The 19,067-nt window shown below is 45.7% G+C and overlaps 1 protein-coding gene across 8 annotated transcripts in view; it reads left to right on the top strand.

The window, feature by feature from the left end:
• Positions 1-19,067, top strand: part of HIPK2 (homeodomain interacting protein kinase 2) — a 203,910-nt gene that overhangs the window by 14,551 nt on the left and 170,292 nt on the right. For 5 of the 8 annotated variants that reach the window (XM_059885507.1, XM_059885505.1, XM_059885506.1 and 2 more), the window contains exon 1: positions 1-19,067. This exon is cut by the window's left edge and continues 13,730 nt beyond it. The exons of the other annotated variants lie outside the window; for them this stretch is intronic. In XM_059885507.1, coding sequence (XP_059741490.1) covers positions 19,037-19,067 — 31 coding nt within the window. In that variant the 5' untranslated portion in view covers positions 1-19,036. 8 annotated transcript variants of the gene reach the window in all.

The following is a 19,067-nucleotide window of genomic DNA, read 5'->3' as shown; positions in this document are numbered from 1 at the left end:
GTGCCATTGCCTTTAGGCCAAATGGCCTCTGTCACAGCTACTTGGCTCTGCCCTGATAGTGAAAGCCTTTGTAGACCATACATAAATGAGCAGGCGGGGTGATGTTCCAATAAAGCTCTGTTTACACAAACCAGCTTTGGGCTGAATTCTGCCTTCAGGGTATAGTTTGGACCCCTGTAGCCTCATCCTGCTTCCCAGGTGGCTCAGAGGGCAAAGAATCCGCCTGCATTGCAGGAGACATGGGTTCCATCCCTGGGTCAGGAAGATCCCCTGGAGGAGGGCATGGTGACCCACTCCACTATTCTTGCCTGGAGAATCCCACAGACAGAGGAGCTGGGTGGGCTACAGTCCTTGGCATCACAAAGAGTCTGACACAACTGAAGCGACTGACACGCATGCAACCTCATCTATAATCCAGCTTCGCATCTTCTCTGTACTGCCTTGTAGACGTGTCCCCCCCTCCCACCCCCGCCATTCATTCTTGAGCTTCCAACCAATCTCCATGTTGATTTTACATGTAACTCAGATGTGACCACTGTCCCATTTGGGATGGCCAGCGGCTTCCCCTGACACTTGGAGTAAAATCCCAAATCCTGAATCACATGGCTACTGTACAGCCCTTGTGGATTTCTGCAGCCTCACTTTAGGTCAGTCTTCCCTTTGCCCCTGGGTGACCGTCCTCTGCTCCTTCCTGCTTCAGCACCTTTGCTCACAGTCTGGCATGGAAGGCTTGCCCACTCTCTGCTTGTCCAGTTCCCGCTCACTCTGTAGTCACAACTGAAATGTCACTTCCTCCGGTAAAGTACATGCCCCCTTTCTGATCCCAGGACACCCTGCTCTTTTTCTTCACGGCACTTGGTGTGTTCAGGCATCCATGTGTTTGGGTGTGTGTATTTTCCATCTGCCTGCCCCATCAGACCACACACTCTAGGAAGATAGAGCCTCAGTTGTCGTTTCTGTCTTCTCTGCTCGAGTTGCCTTTGCATGCGTTGTAGACACTTCCCGAGACTTGTTAAAGCAGCACACACGACTGTACAATGTACTTTTGCTTGTACAGATCTTTGTATGAAGATCGTTCTTTGTATAGAAACCTGCAAAAGTCACCCTTCTAGAGCCTCTAGTGTATCTTCTCAATTTGAGAGTGGTGATTAAAGAAAATCATTCTGATAGCGAGTCTGTCAGTGGGTGTGAATGTGTGTCTATTGTCAGAGGGTGACTCTGCCATCAGGCACACCTAATCCAAGTGCTATGTTCAGTCCCCCTTTTCTCCGAAAGATTTTTTGAACTTTGCTGGTAGTGTTTTCACACAGGGGAAGTGAAAGTGAAATGTGCTTGACAAGGCATTTGTGGTACCCCTTTTGAACACTGACTTTAATTTCTTCTCTAAAAGCATCACCCCACCCCTCTCAGACCTTAAGTGGTATTAGTTTTTTTCCTGCTGCTGCTGCTGCTGCTAAGTCACCTCAGTTGTGTCCAACTCTGTGTGACCCTATAGACGGCAGCCCACCAGGCTCCCCCATCCCAGGTATTCTCCAGGCAAGAACACTGGAGTGGGTTGCCATTTCCTTCTCCAATGCATGAAAGTGGAAAGTGAAAGTGAAGTCTCTCAGTCGTGTCCAACTCTTAGCGACCCCATGGACTGCAATCTACCAGGCTCCTCCATCCATGGGATGTTCCAGGCAAGAGTCCTGGAGTGGAGTGTCATTGCCTTCTACTACAGCATTGCTATAGTCTGGGGAAGAAATCTTTGATTTCTCTGAGAATCATCTAAGCAGCAAAGTTCCAAATTGAGGAGCATCCCAAGAACTCTGCCTGCTCTCGATGGACAGACCATTCAGCATATTTTAGGAAGATTGTACATTGTCTTAGATGGTCTTTCATAGATTAGCAGTGATGAAATTTAAAACCTTATTTAAAGTCTTCAAGAGATGTACTACAGAAACATCACTTATGCATCATAAAAAGTTAGAAAAGAAAAAGGCAAGCAAAGGGCTTCCCTGGTGGTCCAGTGGTTAAGACTCCACGCTGCCAGTGCAGGAGGTGTAGGTTCAAGCCCTGCTCAGGGAACTAGAATCCCACATGCCGTGTAGTACGGCCAAGAGATTCAAAAAAGTAAAGGAAAGCAAGCAAACACTGCCCCCCACCCCTTTCTCTTTCCTTTCTCCAGAGATTACCGATGTTATCCTTGTAGGTCTTTTTCTGTGCATGTATATGTACATATATATACGCTTTTCTTTTACACCAAAATGATGTAGTAAAAGAACTGCTTTTGTAACTGGCTTTTTTTTTTTTTTTTTTTAACGAACAGTTTCCAACCTTTATTTCAGCACATTTTTTTCCTTTAGTTCCTTGTCCATATTCATTTTTCCATTATTGATTCCCAAATGTCCTTTGAAGCCAGTTTGTTGAAATCAGTATCTAATCAAGGACCACGCGTTGCATCTGGTCGTAACTTTCTTTTCATTTCCCCGCCTGGCACACATTCTCTCCCTCTCTCTCTCTCTCTCTAAAGAAGTGGGCCAGTTGCCCATAGAAGCTGTTGTCTTCTAGATAAGCAGGATTTCTTCCTTGGGTGGTGCTGAGTTTGATTCTTCGTCTCCTGTATCCTGTATGTACGGACTTGATGAATTCAGGTTCATCATTTGGGACTAGAATACCCCAGTGTTGATTCTGGGCACCAGCTTCAGTGTCCAGGGACCTACCCTTAGTGATGCTTAGATTAACCTCTGGATGAGGGTTATGACAGCCTGGACCCTCCCCTGTCCATTCCCGTTTTCCCCCCTGAGACCAAAAAGTGCTCTGTGAGGTGTAACTTTGGCGTACAGACCATTTACTGAGGGATTTTAACACCAAATGATAATTCTTGGCCTGCTGAACTCATACATTTCATTAAGTTTTGTAAAATGGTGTTTTCCTAATTCTTTTCATATCCTATGTAAAGTAAAACTTTTCCTCTTGCGTTGGGGCCATCTGGTTACCCTGAAATGATCGTTCCTACTAGGAAGAGAGGATCTTTGCTAATACTCCCCCTTTCATAGGGCTTCCCAGGTGGTGTCAGTGGTAAAGAACCCACCTGCCAATGCAGGAGACATATGAGAGGGCATGACAACCCATTCCAATATTCCTGCCTTGAGAATCCCATGGACAGAGGAGCCTGGCGGGCTGTGGTCCACAGGGTTGCAAAGATTCAGAAACGACTGAAGTAACTGAGCGCACACATGCAGGCACCCTTTAATCATTAATTGTCAGAGTAAGGAGTTGCATAATAGCCACTTAAAATAGTGAGAAATGAGGCTTTTTTTCTGCCTTTTTTAATCATGTAGTCATGGATTTTTATTGATTTGCCATATTTTAATCATTAGTCTTCTTGTTACAATTCTAGGCAGTGAGACCCCTTCAGCTAGCTCATGTGACCTCTTGACAGGACCTCTGCAGTCTTGAAAAGCTTTCCTGCTAAATGGCACAAATGCCCCAGACTCATCTTGGACTTTGCAGTGGTATTGTACAGTGGTGTTAGACACCACAGGTTGGACGTTAGGAGTGGTTATTGCTACAGAGATGACTTTTTTCCTAGAGAATTTCAGTGGACAGAAGTGGAAAGTACATGTTGTTAAAAATTAAGAGTTTAGATACTATTTAGTTTAGTTTTAATTACCCTGTGCTTTCACTTATTTTCCTCAATTTTATCATTGTAACTCCTTTCTCTTCTCTAAGAAAATCTTTATTCTAGAAAACTTTATTTCTTCTTCTAAATATAAGAATTAAGTTTCAGAATACTAATATTTATATTATTACAAATGCTAAAACTACAAAAGAAAGTTCAACACATCTTTGTAATTTTTGTCTTTTCCTTAGCATGCATCCAACTATGGATATACAGTTAACCCTTGAACAGCGCAGGGGTTAGGGGCACCAACCCCCAGCCCTGCCTCCCTCAAAGTCAGAATTTCGTGTATAACTTTTGTCTTCCTCAGAACTTACTACTGATGGCCTGCTGTTGACTGGAAGCCTTACCACCAACATAAACAGTGGACTAACTCACATTTTGTATGTTACCTGTGTGTGTGAGTCACTCAGTAGTTTCTGACTCTTTACGACCCCATGGACTGTAGCCCGCCAGGCTCCTCGGCCCATGGAATTCTCCAGGCAAGAATACAGGAGTGGGTTGCCATGCCCTCTTCATGTTACATGTATATCTAAATATATTTTATGTATAACTTAACTTTTTCTTGATTTTTTTGATATTTCTAGGGCTACACAGTTCATCTGTAAGTTTTTTCAAATTGTTGCAAGTCTACAAAAAAAAATGTCAACATGTTTACTGAAAAATAGCAGTGTGTAAGTGGACCCATGCAGGTCAAACCTGTGTTGTTCCAGGGTCAATTGTGTAATTAAAACTGTGTTCTGAAATCTCTAAATTTTTCGTCAAGGTGACCGTGTCACAGTTTAGCATATAATTAGGTTCGTAGCTTTCAGCTTTGAAATTTTAATTAAGAAATTTTATAATTTAACTTTTTTGAGAGAGGTAATGCGTTTTCGTGACCAAAAGGTCAAAAGTATACCAATACTAAATGTAGATGACAGGTCTATGGGAGTTTAATAAGTTATTCTTTCTACATTTTTTTGTTTGAAAATTAAAATAATTAAATTTAAACTATATAGAAAGAATCCACTATATATGCACAATGAAGTTTTTACTTTGTTCTCTCAGGATAGCCATTTTTATTGTGTCTTACTTGACCCTTTGAGTCTTTTGTTTTGCAAATTCAAATTGTGTGAGAGTATATGTGTTTGTGTTTGTTAGTTTGTTACCTTATTTATACAAAAGGTAACATATATATTGTTCTACATCTTAACTTTTCTCTTAAGAATATCTTCTGGAACTTTCTCTATATTAGTACGTAGAGATTATCCTCAGTCATTTTTATGGCCACAAAGTACCTATTTTGTTGACACATCAGGTTAGTGGAATATTAACATAATCTTGAATTGTATCCAGTCCTCTGCTGTTAGCAAACCATCTGTAGTGTGTTATCTTATAAACATGTCATTGCATACTCATGCAGGTGCATCTGTAGGACAGAATCCTGTAAGTGGGATTGTATGGTCAGAGGGTAAGTGCATCTGTAACTTTTAAAAGACATTGACAAATTCCTTCAGTTGGGATTTGTATTGTGTTTCACTAGAACAAGCCATATATGAACGTGCCTGACTCCCCAGAATGTTGCCCATAGACTCTGTTGTCACACTTTTGGATTTTTGCTTGTGGGTGAGAAATGGTATTTCAATGTAGGTTTTTAATTTGTATTTCTTTTATTATAAGTGAGGTTTAGCATCTTTCCATTTGTTTAAATGCCATTTGGTATTTATTTTTATGCAAATTGTTTTCCTACTGTTGTTTATCTTTTTCTCCTTTATTTCTAAGAGCTCTTTACATATTGTTTGTGATATGAGTTGCAGATATTTTTTTAGGTTGGTCATATATGTTTTGATTCACTGATGGTGGTGTTTTTTGTCCTTTAAAAATCTTTTTAATTTTATGTAATCACTTTTACCTTTCTGTTTATAGCCTCTGCATTTTGAGTCAGAGTTAAAAAGACATTACCTATTTCAGGTTTTAAGTTCCCTGTGGTACTTCTGTGATTGTGTTTTTCCATTTGTATCTTTGTTTGTTTGGTAAACAGGTATGCTCTGAGATTTGGTGCCAACCTTATAGTTTTCCAATATACAATTGTCCAAACATCATTTATTTAAAAGTTTATATTTTTTCCACAGTATCATAATGTCTTCTTTATCGTATATTTAATTCCTGTAGTGTAGGCTCAGGGATCTGTTTCCAGACTCTGTATTTTTCTATTGGTCTGTCTGTTGCTAATTATTGAGATATATATTGTCTTTTAATATAGGAAAGGACTAGTTCTCCCTCGTTGCTGTTTTCAGAGTTTTCCTGGCTGTTCCCCTTGTTTGTTTTTCTATGTGAACTTTGGAATCAACATGTCTTGATTTTAGAAGAAATCTGTTGGTATTTCCATTGGGATCACATTAAATTTATAAATTGCTCAGAGGAAATTAACATCTTTACAAGACTTTGAGTCTTGTCTGAGTTCATGTGTGCTTTCCGTGTGTTCTCTTTTTGTGTACTTTAGTAATGTTTAAAGTTTACTTAAAGCTTATGTAGTTAACATCTTAAGTTTATGCTTGTAAATAGTCTTTCATTGTATTCTAATTGGTTGTTGTTTGTATGTATGAAGACTGTTGATTTCCATATGGATTTTTAGAAGCTTTACAGAGCTGTAATTCACCATTTAAAGCGTACAGTTCAGTGGTTTTTAAGATACATGCAGAATTGTGCAGTCATTACCCCTATGTAATTTTATAATGTTTCCTTCACCCCAAAAGAAACTCTGTGCCCTTAGTAGTTATTCCCTGGTCCCATTCTACCCTCATTCCCTGGAGACCACTAAGCTACCTTCTGTTACACAGTTTCATATAAATGAAGTCATGCAACATATCATCTTTTTTGTACCTGGTTTCTTTCATTTAGTGTAATGTTTTCAAGTTCTTCCCACGTTGTAGCTTATGTCTTTTCTTTTTTTTTTTAAATGATAGCCATCCTTATGGGTGTGAAGCAGGGTCTCATTGTGGCTTTGATTTGCGAATTTCTGTGTGTATTTCATTTCTTTTTGTCACCCACTCTAGTGAGACTTCATGAGGACAGGAGTGGGCTTTCAGTTCTAAATCTCCAATGCCTAAATAGTCCCCAGTAGCCTGGCAAATATTTGGTGTTACTAGATGCTTCTTGAATGAATGATTTGATCTATTGTATTTCTAGAGCACCTCTACTTTTAAAAATTACTGTGTGGTTTAGCACACATAAGTTAATTATTTTACCCTAGGCAGAATATAATTAAGAGGATGGATTTTTCTTTTCTCTAGGAAGGAAAGTCGTGTATTATATCCAACAGCCCTGTAAAAACAATTTTGTGTGATATATGGTTTGTGATGGCTAACGCTACCTTCTCTTACATTAGCATGAATGACTGAGAATTGCTGAAACTTATGTCTAGGAGACTCATTATCTTTGCAGGAGGATGATTTTATGCCCTAGATTCTATTGTTGGAGACTTCTTTGTAAGATACATAAGATAAACAGGAGAAATTAGGTAAAGGTGTTCTGGTCCTGGGAAGGGAGTTTTGAATGAGATAGATCAGCTCAGGAACATTTCAGAAGTTGTACGTTTACCAGGGGCTGTGTTCCAGAATTTCTTTTATAAAGTGGTTGTGTGGATACAGATCACATTTAACAATAGAAAAAAGTGGTACATTTAAGATCGAGGTCTCAAGCTAGCCTGAAAGAACATTAAAGAGCACATGGCTGATGAATGAGTGTGGGTGGGGGGCGCGGTGCATGGGAATCTCTGTACGTTCTGCCCAGTTTTGCTGTGAACCTAAAATTGCTGTAAAAAAAAAGGTATAATAAAAATTTTGAAAAAATAGCATAACTTAAAAATATATTTTATAGGAAAAGAGAAATAATTTAATGTCAGAAAAATAAGATTGAATACAAATTACTTCGCTTCAATATCAGTGTATGAAAAAAGATACTTTATAAAAATAGGTAAGATTGTGTGTGTATTTACAGGAGACTTTTGATCACTGTCCAAGGGTTTCGAGATTGGCAATACTGGATTTTTATATTGCCTCAATTTTGTTCAAAAGATGTGACTTTCAACAAGGTTACCCTTATGTTATTAGGCATCTATGGGTTGAGGGTGGGGGAAAGAGACAGACTGATTAATTCACTGATTCCTTCATTTACATAGATTTCCTTAAAGCACCTGAGAAACAGGAACAGTAGGATAGAATATGGTCCTAAAGCATCTGAATCAGCTACAAGAAAACATTCGTCTGAAAGGCACTAATTGAGAATTGAACAGTGCGAGACAGAAGCAGTATCTGAAGGGCAGGTGGGTCAGAACAGTAGCTGTGGACCCACCTGGAACCAGTGAGCTGAGGAGCCACAGGGGGCACATTTAATCAGACCCTCAGGAAGAACGTTTTCATGCTGAACTCTCTACACATGGACAGCCCTGGGAATCAGACTCCTTTCCTACTGGAGGTGTTGGAAACGAGCACCTTCTGGTGGGACCGCTGGAGAAGTTGATCTTGGTGACCTTCAGAATTCCTCCTGAGAGAGAAGGTACCAGTCCTAGTGTGTCTGACGAGTGAGGGTCCAGCTCTGCTCATGACCTCCACTCAGAGGTGCTGATAACATCGGTTCTCTTCTCCACCAACGCCAGTGAAGCTTCAGCTGGGCATCTCCTTGACCCCAAACTACGTGACCACATGGAGTAGCCTCCCATTCCCGCTCCTTCTGTCATTGAGAGAGAGACTTGGATAAAGTCACTGTCGCTCTTCACATGGTTCTGAAATGAAAGGACAGGGCACCCAGTGTCCTGTGTCCTCTCCCCAGCCCTGCGGTTCAGGCCTGACCCGCAGCTTCCACCCGCTTTCTAAGGATGTAGGCGCGGGGATCACCTGGATACAGCCTTGAGCTGGAGCAGGGAGCCGGCTCCCAGCAGTCCCCCCGCCCTCCACTGCTGCAAAGCCAGGTTGAGCAGCCTGGCTGCTGCCCTCCTGCTCTTCGGTTATTCAGTGCAACCTTTAGTCTAGGAAAGGTGCCAGTCTTCGCTTCCAAGAATCATATCTCCCTAAATGGGGCAATCTGCTTCAAATGCCTTCTCGCCTGGCGCCTTCCCCGTCCCACGATTGGCACAATTAAAGCAACGGTTTCACCTTTTTAACTGCATGTGTGTGTGCACGTGTGTGTTTTCATGCCTGCCCGTGCGTGCATGCCCATAGCACCAGCACACCACGCTTCCACCCTCAGAGTGGTCATTTTCAGAAGTGTGGAGTCAGAGATTAAGATTGACTTTCGTGTTTCTCTTACTGTGCTCAACCTAAAACAATGTTTCAAGCAGTCTGGCTATTATGATCGAGGTTTTTTGCACGCATGCTGGACTGAGAGATACCTGTCTCTCTGCGTGGTCCCAAGTTGGGATTTTGCTCCATCGCTCATGACACTGGGTATCTTTCTCCAGTCATCTCTCCCTTCTCGTTTCCTGCACTCACCATTCTCCATCTGAGAGAGAAAGAGTTGGGGCTGGCCTCAGCAGGACGTGGAGAAGCCTCCCGTGGTTGCTCATCCTCTCTGATTTCAGTGCAGCTGATAAACCAGCCCCTTCAACTGAGCTCCTTTGGACTCTGGGTTTTCATTACCTGTCTTAAACCAGAGGCTTCTCTTCAGGGCGTGCCGGTGACAGCTTGCTGCCCTCTCCTATGATCAGACAGCCAGTTATTGCAAGCACTTTACTCTCTGCAGTCAACCTTGCAGCAGCAGTTGAGGCCCACTGGGTATAGAGCCCTGCATTAAGTGGTTCAGCCGGAAACAGAAGAGAAGACACCTGAAGATACTGAAGAAACTTGGGGCAGACGGCCACCCACGCTCTCCCAGCTTAGAGGACACGGAACTGGTGTTGACTTCCTGGTCTCAGGGACAAAGCTGTACTCACTTCTGCCTCTCCTGGGTCCCCTTGCAATTAAATCAGATGTGCAGACGTTAGGCCGTAGCAGTGGTGTTGGGCTGATGTTGTAACTTAAGGAATTTTCGACCTGACAAGTAAAGCCCCTCACCTTTCAGCCAAGCAGGTGCGGCCAGTACCCCATGTGTTCGGCAGAGTTTTATGGTTGTTTCATTTCTACTGCGAGGAAGTACAGACTAGTGAGAAGTAGGGTTTGCTTTACAGGAGATGACTTTGGAGAATCATTCCCTCCTAAGCAAAAGCCTAAAGGCATGAAGGGCTATTGGGTGTCATGGTCCTGACCGCAGGGAGTTAGCTTTGGGTGCCTTCAGGAAGATGTTTGGCTTCTCAGTGGTCCGGAAGGAAGATGGCTGTGGCTTGGTGCAGAAGGGAGAGGGTGAGTGTGGAAGTGAGACAGTTACAGGGCAGGGAGGTCTGGCGCTGGGGTTCCTGGATGGCACAGGAGCCTGATATCGTTTTGCTGTGTGCAAGGCCACGTGGCAGCGGGAAGAGCTCTGATGCACCGCCTCTCAGGCGTCTCCAGGACAACGGTACGGTGTCATGGGGACCACAAGAGGCGCAAAGACTCAGAGTGGGAGCAACTGACCCCTGAGGTCAGAGGACGGGGACGGTGGAGAAGAAGGAGACACAGTCCCTACCTGGCCAAAAGGAAGACAGATCAGCATGTGGGAAGGGGCGGAGGTGTGGGTGGAGTGGAGTACATTGAAAATATTATGCTTGTTTCTGAGCTTGCGTGTTGGTGTGGAAAAGATAGAAAAGACAGCGTTGTCAATGACCTGAAGAGCAGTTCATTTAAACCTGGAGGGCAGTCGTACCTGGTCCAGAGAATGCACAGAGTGTGCTGCCTGGTGGAGTACCAAGCTCTCCTGGCCTCCAGGATCCCTGTCCTCTGCATTCTTCCATAGAAGAGCAAGAGCCGTTCATTTGTTAGTGGGCAGCAGGGTAGGGGGGCATTTGGTGCTTGTGTAGAGTTTCTGAAAGCGTTAATCAGACAACCCTGGAGGCTTCCCGATGTTCCAGGGAGAATCTGGAGGGCCACGTTTGGAGCAGTGTTCTCAGGAGGGTGCAGTTCTTAGGGTGTCTGCCTCCTCCAGCTCTTCGTCATTTCTCACTTATCTCTGTGTCTCCTGATGGGTGCGTTTAGTGTCTGACACTTAATGATGATAAAAATTATTGTGTGTGGTTGGCCCAGCAGAAAACCACGTGTGTTCATCCATCTGCTGGTCCAGCCATCCAGGTAAACACTCACGAAACAAGGAGCCTTCCTCATGGCCCTCAGTCGTTCTCCTCTGCCTTCTTACAGGGGGAGCCGGGTATGTGCCCTGCCCAGATCAGGGGCTCCCAGACTCAGGAAGCTGTAAGCTTAGACTCGTCAGGATTGGATTCTGAGTCCTAAGGGGGTGGGTGGGAGGTGGTGATGGAAGTGAGGGAGGGTGATGTGTGAACCAGATCCAGGCTCTGCCAGAGGGCAAGTGGAGATGGCTTTATGAGGCAGGCACCTTAGAGTGTCTGCTGCAACACGTTAGTTTTTTTTAATGTTTTGTTCTGATTGTGTCTTTTTTTTTTTTAAGTTTGCTATGATAATTAGTTCAATTGGGTTCTATTCAGTTAATTATTTATACCTCACCTTGTTCTACAAATTATGATCGGCTTTATAGTATAAACACGTAGACTATAATAACCCATACAATACAAAAAGGAATTTAAGAGCAGAACTGGGAAAAACACAAATCAATATAGAAGTTCAAAGCCAGGAGGAAAAAGGAATCTCAGATATGCCAACAGTGAGACCCCTGCGTTGGCTTCAGCTGGGCCTCACATCATCTCTCAGCTTCAGAGGATCAAAGAGCAGTGGTTACTTCAGTAATTCTTGCTGCCAGAGAAGGAAGACGTCCCACATCCTCAAGAGAAGCAAAGAGTTTTTTTGTTCTTTGAAACTCAATTTTGCGTGTGGACTTTTATCTAGGAAGAACTGAGTGGTATCACGACCGGGGTGTTCAGCATCCCCACGGCAAACGAACAGCTGGGCTCTTATAGCTGTTTCTCACATCAGCCCTCATCACAAGCGCCAGGCATAACATCAGAACGCAGCTCAGTCAGTGGAATTCGGGCTGCCTGCTGGTGTGGTGTGATGCAATGCCCAAAATACCAGTGGAAATGCTGGTCTCTGTGTCCATCAGACAGTCTTTACAGCCATCATTGCCTTTAACAGAGATGTGTGTGTGTGTGTGTGTGTGTGTGTGTGTGTGGATAGGTGTGTGTGTATATGTGTGCAAAGTGAAGTGAAAGTTGCTCAGTTGTGTCCAACTCTTTGCGACCCCATGGACCATACAGTCCATGGAATTCTCCAGGCTAGGATACTGGAGTGGGTAGCCGTTTCTTTCTCCAGGGGATCTTCCCAACCTGGGGATTGAACATGGGTCTCTCCCACATTGCAGGAGGATTCTTTACCAGCTGAGGCACCAGGGAAGCCCATATATGTGTGTATACATATGTTAATATGAAATACTGTGTGTGTGTGTATACATACATGTATATATTATGGGGCTTCCCCAGTGGCTCAACAGTAAAGAATCCACCTGCAGTGCAGGAACCACAGGAGATGCAGGTTTGATCCGTGGGTCAGGAAGATCCCCTGGAGGAGGGCATGGAGAATCCCATGGACAGAGGAGCCTGGTGGGCTACAGTCCATAGGGTTACAAAGAGTTGGACATGACTGAAGCAACTTAGCATTCATGCACATGTGTGTGTGTGTGTGTGTGTGTGTGTAGAGAGAGAGGGTTCACACACACACACACATGCATATATACACACATATGAAGAGATGGTTTGAGGTTATATTCCGTTGCTACCATGTTGTTTTCTAGCTCACTGAGGCTTTGGAAATCGACCTGGTAAAGTTGACATCTTCTGCAGAAATTAAGGACTCTATTTGAAACACTCACAGAGGAGAGTTCTATTTTTGTAAATAGGATAATTGGGTGGAAAACTGTGCTAATATCTATCTTTATTTAACCACTCCCAAGGACGAAGCCTAACAGTTAAAACCATGAGGTTATAACCAAGAAACCACCATTCACCCAAGGACAGTGTCATCTGTATAATGTGGGGACCTCAAAAGCCAGACCATCCAGTGCCATCCCGTCATCTCAAGTGTGTGAATGGAGGGTGGGAATGAACAGGGAGAACAGGGCAGGACCTGCAGACGAGGGACAAGTGGGCAGAGATGCCACCCCTAACCGCCAGGAATGTTCTGCGGTGAGTAAGAGTTTATCGGGGAGGAAGGGTTGGGGAGGGGCTTCCCAGGTGGCCCTAGTGATAAAGAACCCACCTGCCAATGCAGGAGACCTTAGAGTTGTGGATTCAATCCCTGGGTCAGGAAGATCCCCTGGAGGAGGGTATGGCAACTCACTCTGGTGTTCTTACCTGGAGAATCCCATGGACAGAGGAGCCTAGCGGGCTACAGTCCATGGGGTCGCAAAGAGTCAGACACTACTGAAGCGACTTAGCACCCTCACAGGGTTTGGGAAGTGTCAAATGAGGCAATGATTGTGTCCTGACAGAGGTGATGTTTATTCTACATGACGTTCAATGACCTTTCCACCCTTGTGCAGGTGTGAGCAGTGATGGGTGGCAGCATGGCATGGGTTGTTATACAGTGTGTTCAATACCACAGAAGAGAGTAGGGGTGGGATACAGAGGGAACGATCATTTATAGAGCTCCCACTATATATCAGGCCTATCACAAAATGGTTAGGGGTGTGGCTTTGCCATCAGAGGGACCTAGCTCTCAGCTCTAAGCCTAAGTGTGCGCGTTCAAAAATGGGCATAATGGTGGCACCCTACCCCATGAATACATCATCAGCACTCAGTAAACATCATTATAAGATTGATGACCATCACCAGGTCTTTCTCAACATAATGTGAGTTGAGTCTCATGTTCCCCATATTGTGTGTGCTAAGTTGCTTCAGTTGTGTCTGATTCTTTGCGACCCTACAGACCATAGCCCACCAAGCTCCTCTGTCCAGACTCTCCAGGCAAGAATACTGGAATGGGTTGCCATTGCCCTCCTCCAGGGGATCTTCCGAATCCAGAGATCGAACCTGTGTCTCTTTCATCTCCTGCATTGGCAGGCAGGTTCTTTACCCCTAGTGCCACCTGGGAAGCCCGCTCCCCATTTTACAGATAGGTAAACCGAGGCTTGAGAGGGTTAATTACTTTGTCCAAGATCTTTCATCAGTGTTGAAGCTGGGAGTCAACCCAGGTTTTCTAGCTCTGAAGCCTATTGTTTTTCTCTACTCCATGCTGCCTGGATTTATAGATAACTCTCCTGTATCTTGCAACTCAGATGTGTAGGCTGTGAACCAAAGTATCTTTCTGGGTCCCCGGGCTGGTGGATGACTTTCTGTCCTTGATGACCACAGTTGATAAGCTTGGGCAGTGACTTGTGTGATGACTGGAAGCAACACTGTGATAAGGAGTCTGGGTGAGGAGAGACTTTTTTCCCATCTGTTTGTCATGTTACCTGGTGATCATACCTATGCAGTGAGATGGTTTGATTGGATGAAGGGGAGGAACTTCCCAGCACTGATCTGGGGACCGTGACAACTGTGACAGTTTTCCTTTGGCACTTCTGCCAAAGTCCAGGTTTTGGTTTTTGGTTTTGGACCTTGTTAAATCTAGTATCGTGAGCTTGAATTGCCCTGGTGGATAATGGAAACAGCATTATGTGGAATAAGCTTCCGCCTGGGTCACCACCTGCTCCCACAAACCTCAGTAGCTTCTTACGAATCTTCTTGTATTAATAGGAGAATGGAAAACAGATGGTGTGCCAGGAGGGGTGCTTTTTCTTGGAGGCTTGAGGGCCCATTATGGGTTGAATTGCGTCCCCCTCCAGATTCCAGCAGTGAAGTCTGAGTCCCCAGAACATGACTTCATTTGGATATAAGATTACAACAGATGTAATTAGTTAAGATGAGTTCATACTGAAATGGGGGGGGGGGACCCTAATCCTGTATGACTGGTGGTGGTTGTTGTTTAGTTGCTAGGTCATGTCCAGCTCTTTGCAATCCCATGGACTGTAGCCCATCAGACTCCTCTCTCCATGGGGATTCTCCAGGCAATAATACTGGAGTGGGTTGCCATGCTGTCCTCCAGGGGATCTTCCCAGACCAGGAATTGAACCCAGGTCTCCTTCATTGGCAAGCAGATTCTTTACCACTAAGCCACTAGGGAAGCCCCTAAAATGACTGGTATCCTTGTTAAAAGGGGGAAATGTGGACACAGGCATGCACCTTGATAGAACATATGTGAACAGAAAGGCAGACAAAATCGCTGAAAGACTTCAGGTGATGTCTTTTCAATCCAGGGAGCATGAAAGGTTTCCAGAAGCCAGCAGAGCTCGGAGAGGGGCGTGGAACACATTGTCCCTCAGAGCCTCAGAAGGAGCCAGCCCTGCTGACTCCCTGACCTTGAACCTGTCATCTAGATGATCAGTCAGTTTCTGTTGCTGTAAGTCACCCAGTTTCTGGCCGTGGGTCCTGGTAGCTCTGGCAAGCTCAAACAGAGCCCATGGAGAAACAGCAGTGTGTAAACCCAGGAGAGGACTGAGAGTCAGCCATGCGCTTGGGCTACTGTTTTCTCTGGCGCAGGAGTTGGATGCAGGGCTGAGGGTTCAGGACGTAGAAAGAAGAGAAGCACGGACAAGCAGACTGCCTTCTGAAGAACGTGAATGCTTGTTGTGTAAGGGCCGTTTCTCTGAGGTGGCCTTTTGCCTTGCTGAAATTTTTTTTAAGGAAAGCAATTTGTCCATTAGAGTTGGCTTCAGGACATGGTGGTGGTTTCGCCGCTAAGTCATGTCCGACTCTTGGGACCCATAGACTGTAGCCTCCCAGGCTCCTCTGTCCGTGGGATTCTCCAGGCAAGAATACTGGAGTAGGTTGCCATTTCCTTCTTCAGGCAATCTTCCCGACCCAGGGATGAAACCCAGGTCTCCTGCATTGCAGACAGATTTTTTACCCACTGAACTACAAGGGTAGCCCTTCAAGACTTAAAGTGATGTTAAAAAAAAAAAAAATTGGCCCCCTCTAAGTTTAAATTTCACTGTGCAGAAATGCTTTGTCCAGCAGAACTTTCTTACTGATTATAATGTTCCAGATCCACGCCCTCCAGCCTGGTAGCCACATGCTGCCTGTGTGGCTGTGTGGTACTTGAAATGTGCCCAGTGTGGCTGAGGAACTAAATTTTTAAAATTTTAGTTTCTACCTGTGGCGAATGGCACCATGTTGGGCATGTGGATCCAGAACATAAGAGTAACAGTGGGAAAGGACCCAGAGAAGACTGAGGTGTTGGGTCTTTACTGAGGTTCAGGGGAAGGTTGGGTTAACTGCTCACCTTGGGTTTGCTAGTGCCCCCATGTGTGGCCTTGTCCTCACCTAATGGGGCTCTGAAAGTGTGAAAGTGTTAGCCTCTCAGTCAGGTCCGACTCCTAGCCACCCCGTGGACTGTAGCTTCTGTCCATGGGATTCTCCAAGCAAGAATACCAGAGGTGGGTTGTTATCCCCTTCTCCAGGGGATCTTCCCAACCCAGAGATTGAACCCGAGTCTCCCAAATTGCAGGCAGATTCTTTACCATCTGAGCCACCAGGGAAGCCAGTGGGGCTCTGGTGGGAGTCAAAAAGAGGTAAATACAAGCAGACGTCTCTAGATGCTTTGCTTAAAAGATGCTTGATACAGGGCTGCTTCTCGGAGTCCACATCGTCTTAGACGGTGCCATACTCAGTAGAGAGATGGGGCAGGTGAACGAGTGGGAGCGGAGAGGGTGGGGAAGCTGGGTCTGTGGGTCCAGAGACCTCGAAGTCTCTTTCAGGTTGTGTGTACTTGCCCCGACCTGCCCGGAGGGACACAGAGACCCAGCGTTAGGAAGTCGATGATGTCCAGGTTAGAACACCTTCTCTGAAGGCAAGAGGGTCACGCCTGGAGTGTTTTACACTGGATTTGCTGTGTGCAGATGCCCAGTAAAAGTTCCCAGAGCTCAGCACCCCCACCCATCCGACTACATTGACGACCTCTGGGTGGAACACGTGGCAGGGGTATGCTAGTTTGGAGAGAGCGCACGTGGAAGGTTTCAGACCCTAAAATGGAACCACAGACAGGCGCTCTCAGATGCAGTTTCGTATGGAACAAGAACGGGTCCCTGTGACCGTGCGACCAGCCCCAGACAAATGACTGTTGTCATCGTCTCACCACTGGCTTTGGCTCAGGGCCCCATACCATTTAAAAATTGCTCCTTTTTCCAACTCTAACTTAGCTATGATTTTGATTTCACAAAGAAGCAAATGGTTCATCAAGTCTTGTGATTTTTCTAAACCCCGAGTCAAAGGAGGGGTGTCACACGGAGATGCTTTATGTGAGGATGCTGTCTGTCTCTGCCCTGCCCCTCTCCGCTCCAGCAGACTGGACTTAAGTGTGTGTGGGAGGCGGTGGGGGGTGTCCCAGAAGGAAGGGGCGGATTCTCCTGACCAAGCTGGGAGCTGGTGGATGTTCAGCCGAAATTGTCTAGGCCTTAGAGGGCTGCTGCTGCTGCTGCTGAGTTGCTTCAGTTGTGTCCGACTCTGTGACCCCATAGACGGCAGCCCACCAGGCTCCTCTGTCCCTGGGATTCTCCAGGCAAGAACATTGGAGTGGGTTGCCATTTCCTTCTCCAATGCATGCATGCATGCTAAGTCACTTCAGTCGTGTCCGACTCTGTGACCCCATGGACAGCAGCGCACCAGGCTCCTCTGTCCACAGGATTCTCCAGGCAAGAACATTGGAGTGGGTTGCCATTTCCTTCTCCAGCCTTAGAGGGCAGGGGTTTTCATTTGAGAGAGGTTAGGGAGAGAAACGGGGTTGAAAGAAAACTGCTTGTCAGCACTCGGTAGCTTGTTCTCATGTCTGGGACCTTGGAGACCTCAGTAAGTAATGATCCTTCATCATGGCTCACACTCACACAGACAACGTGATGGTGTCTTAGACCACCGAAGCATAGTCTCCCTCGTCTCCAAGAACTCATGAACTCATTGCAGACAATATTAAACAAACAGCAAGAGACCAAGGGATGTGAGGTAAGGTGTCACGAGCACCATCAGAGTGACACAAAGAAAAAACTCTGAGGTCCCAAACAGCCGGGGGTGTTTGATTTGATCTGATCTTCGAAGGATGGGCTTGATTCGGATGGGCGTCCAGGCAGCCCGAGGGTCCTCCAGGTGGTGGTCCCCGAGTCTCAGCTGGCAACAGTGGGTGACTAACTTGCTCCGACCAGTGCAAGTTACAAATCACGGGGTTTTCCATTTGAATGCAACGATTTGACTGTAGTAGCTGTCAGCAGATGGAGAGTTCAGAGGGACTACACTGAAATAATTAGGAATTTGCAGGTGCAGCCAGTGGCCCCGATGTTTCCATGTGCTGTTCCGTTCCAGCAGAATCCACGCTCCCGGCCCCATCTGCTCCACTCTTCCCAGCTCAGTGTTTTATTCAATAACCTCTCTGTGACCTATTCACGTGAGGTCACCCACCTCCTCTTCTTCTCTTTTCCTGTGTCTCGGTAGTCTTGGCCGCCACTTGCTGTGTGGGATTTTATTGGTTGTGGGTGGTAGTGACCTCTTGAGTCAGTGAACATGTATTGAGTCTGGGACACGGCTTGTGGGGAGCCTGCACAGAAGGAGGGTGCACGCTTGGGTCCAGTGAATAGGGGGTTAAGAGTCGTGGACTACAGGAGCTGCCCCAGGGACATGTGGAAGGCAAGCCTGGAGAATGGTGATGATGGTATAGTCATGGGGGAAAGGGAAGACAGGAGGAGGAGGCTTGTGGGATCGAGGTTACGAGATTGAGTTGAGACTTTTTGAAAACTTTATTTATTTTTGGCCCTGCTGGGTCTTTGTTGCTGCACAAGCTTTCTCTCGTTGCAACGAGCGGGGTCTACTCTCTAACGGTATCATGCAGGCTTCTCATTGCAGTAGCTTCTCTTGCTGTGGAGCACGGGCTCTAGGGCAAGGGCTCAGTAGTTGAGGCACACAGGCTTAGTTGCTCTGAGGCGTGTAGGATCTTCCTTGACCAGAGATCCAACCCTTGTCCCCTGCTTTGGCAGGTGGATTCTTAACCACTGGACCACCGGGGAAGTTCCTGATCTGTGACATTTTAAGTCTGAGACAGAACATCTCCATGGAGCCAGTGAGCAGGTATTAAAGTATTCAAGACCCCACGGCTGTAGCGGGAATGCCTTCGATTTCAGCTTCCTGGTGACTCAGGCGGTTAATAATATGCCTGCACTGCAGGAGACCTGGGTTTAATTCCTGGGTCGGGAAGATCCCAAGGAGAAGGGAATGGCAACCCACTCCAGTATCCTTGCCTGGAGAATTCTATGGACAGAGAGGAGCCTGGCTGACTGCAGTACATGGGGTCGCAGAAGAGTTGGACACAGTTGA

This window comes from Bos taurus, chromosome 4 (genome assembly GCF_002263795.3).
Source record: "Bos taurus isolate L1 Dominette 01449 registration number 42190680 breed Hereford chromosome 4, ARS-UCD2.0, whole genome shotgun sequence".
NCBI lineage: Eukaryota > Metazoa > Chordata > Mammalia > Artiodactyla > Bovidae > Bos > Bos taurus.
The sequence above is the reverse complement of the archived record's forward strand: the minus strand, read 5'-3'. Positions and strand labels throughout refer to the sequence as shown.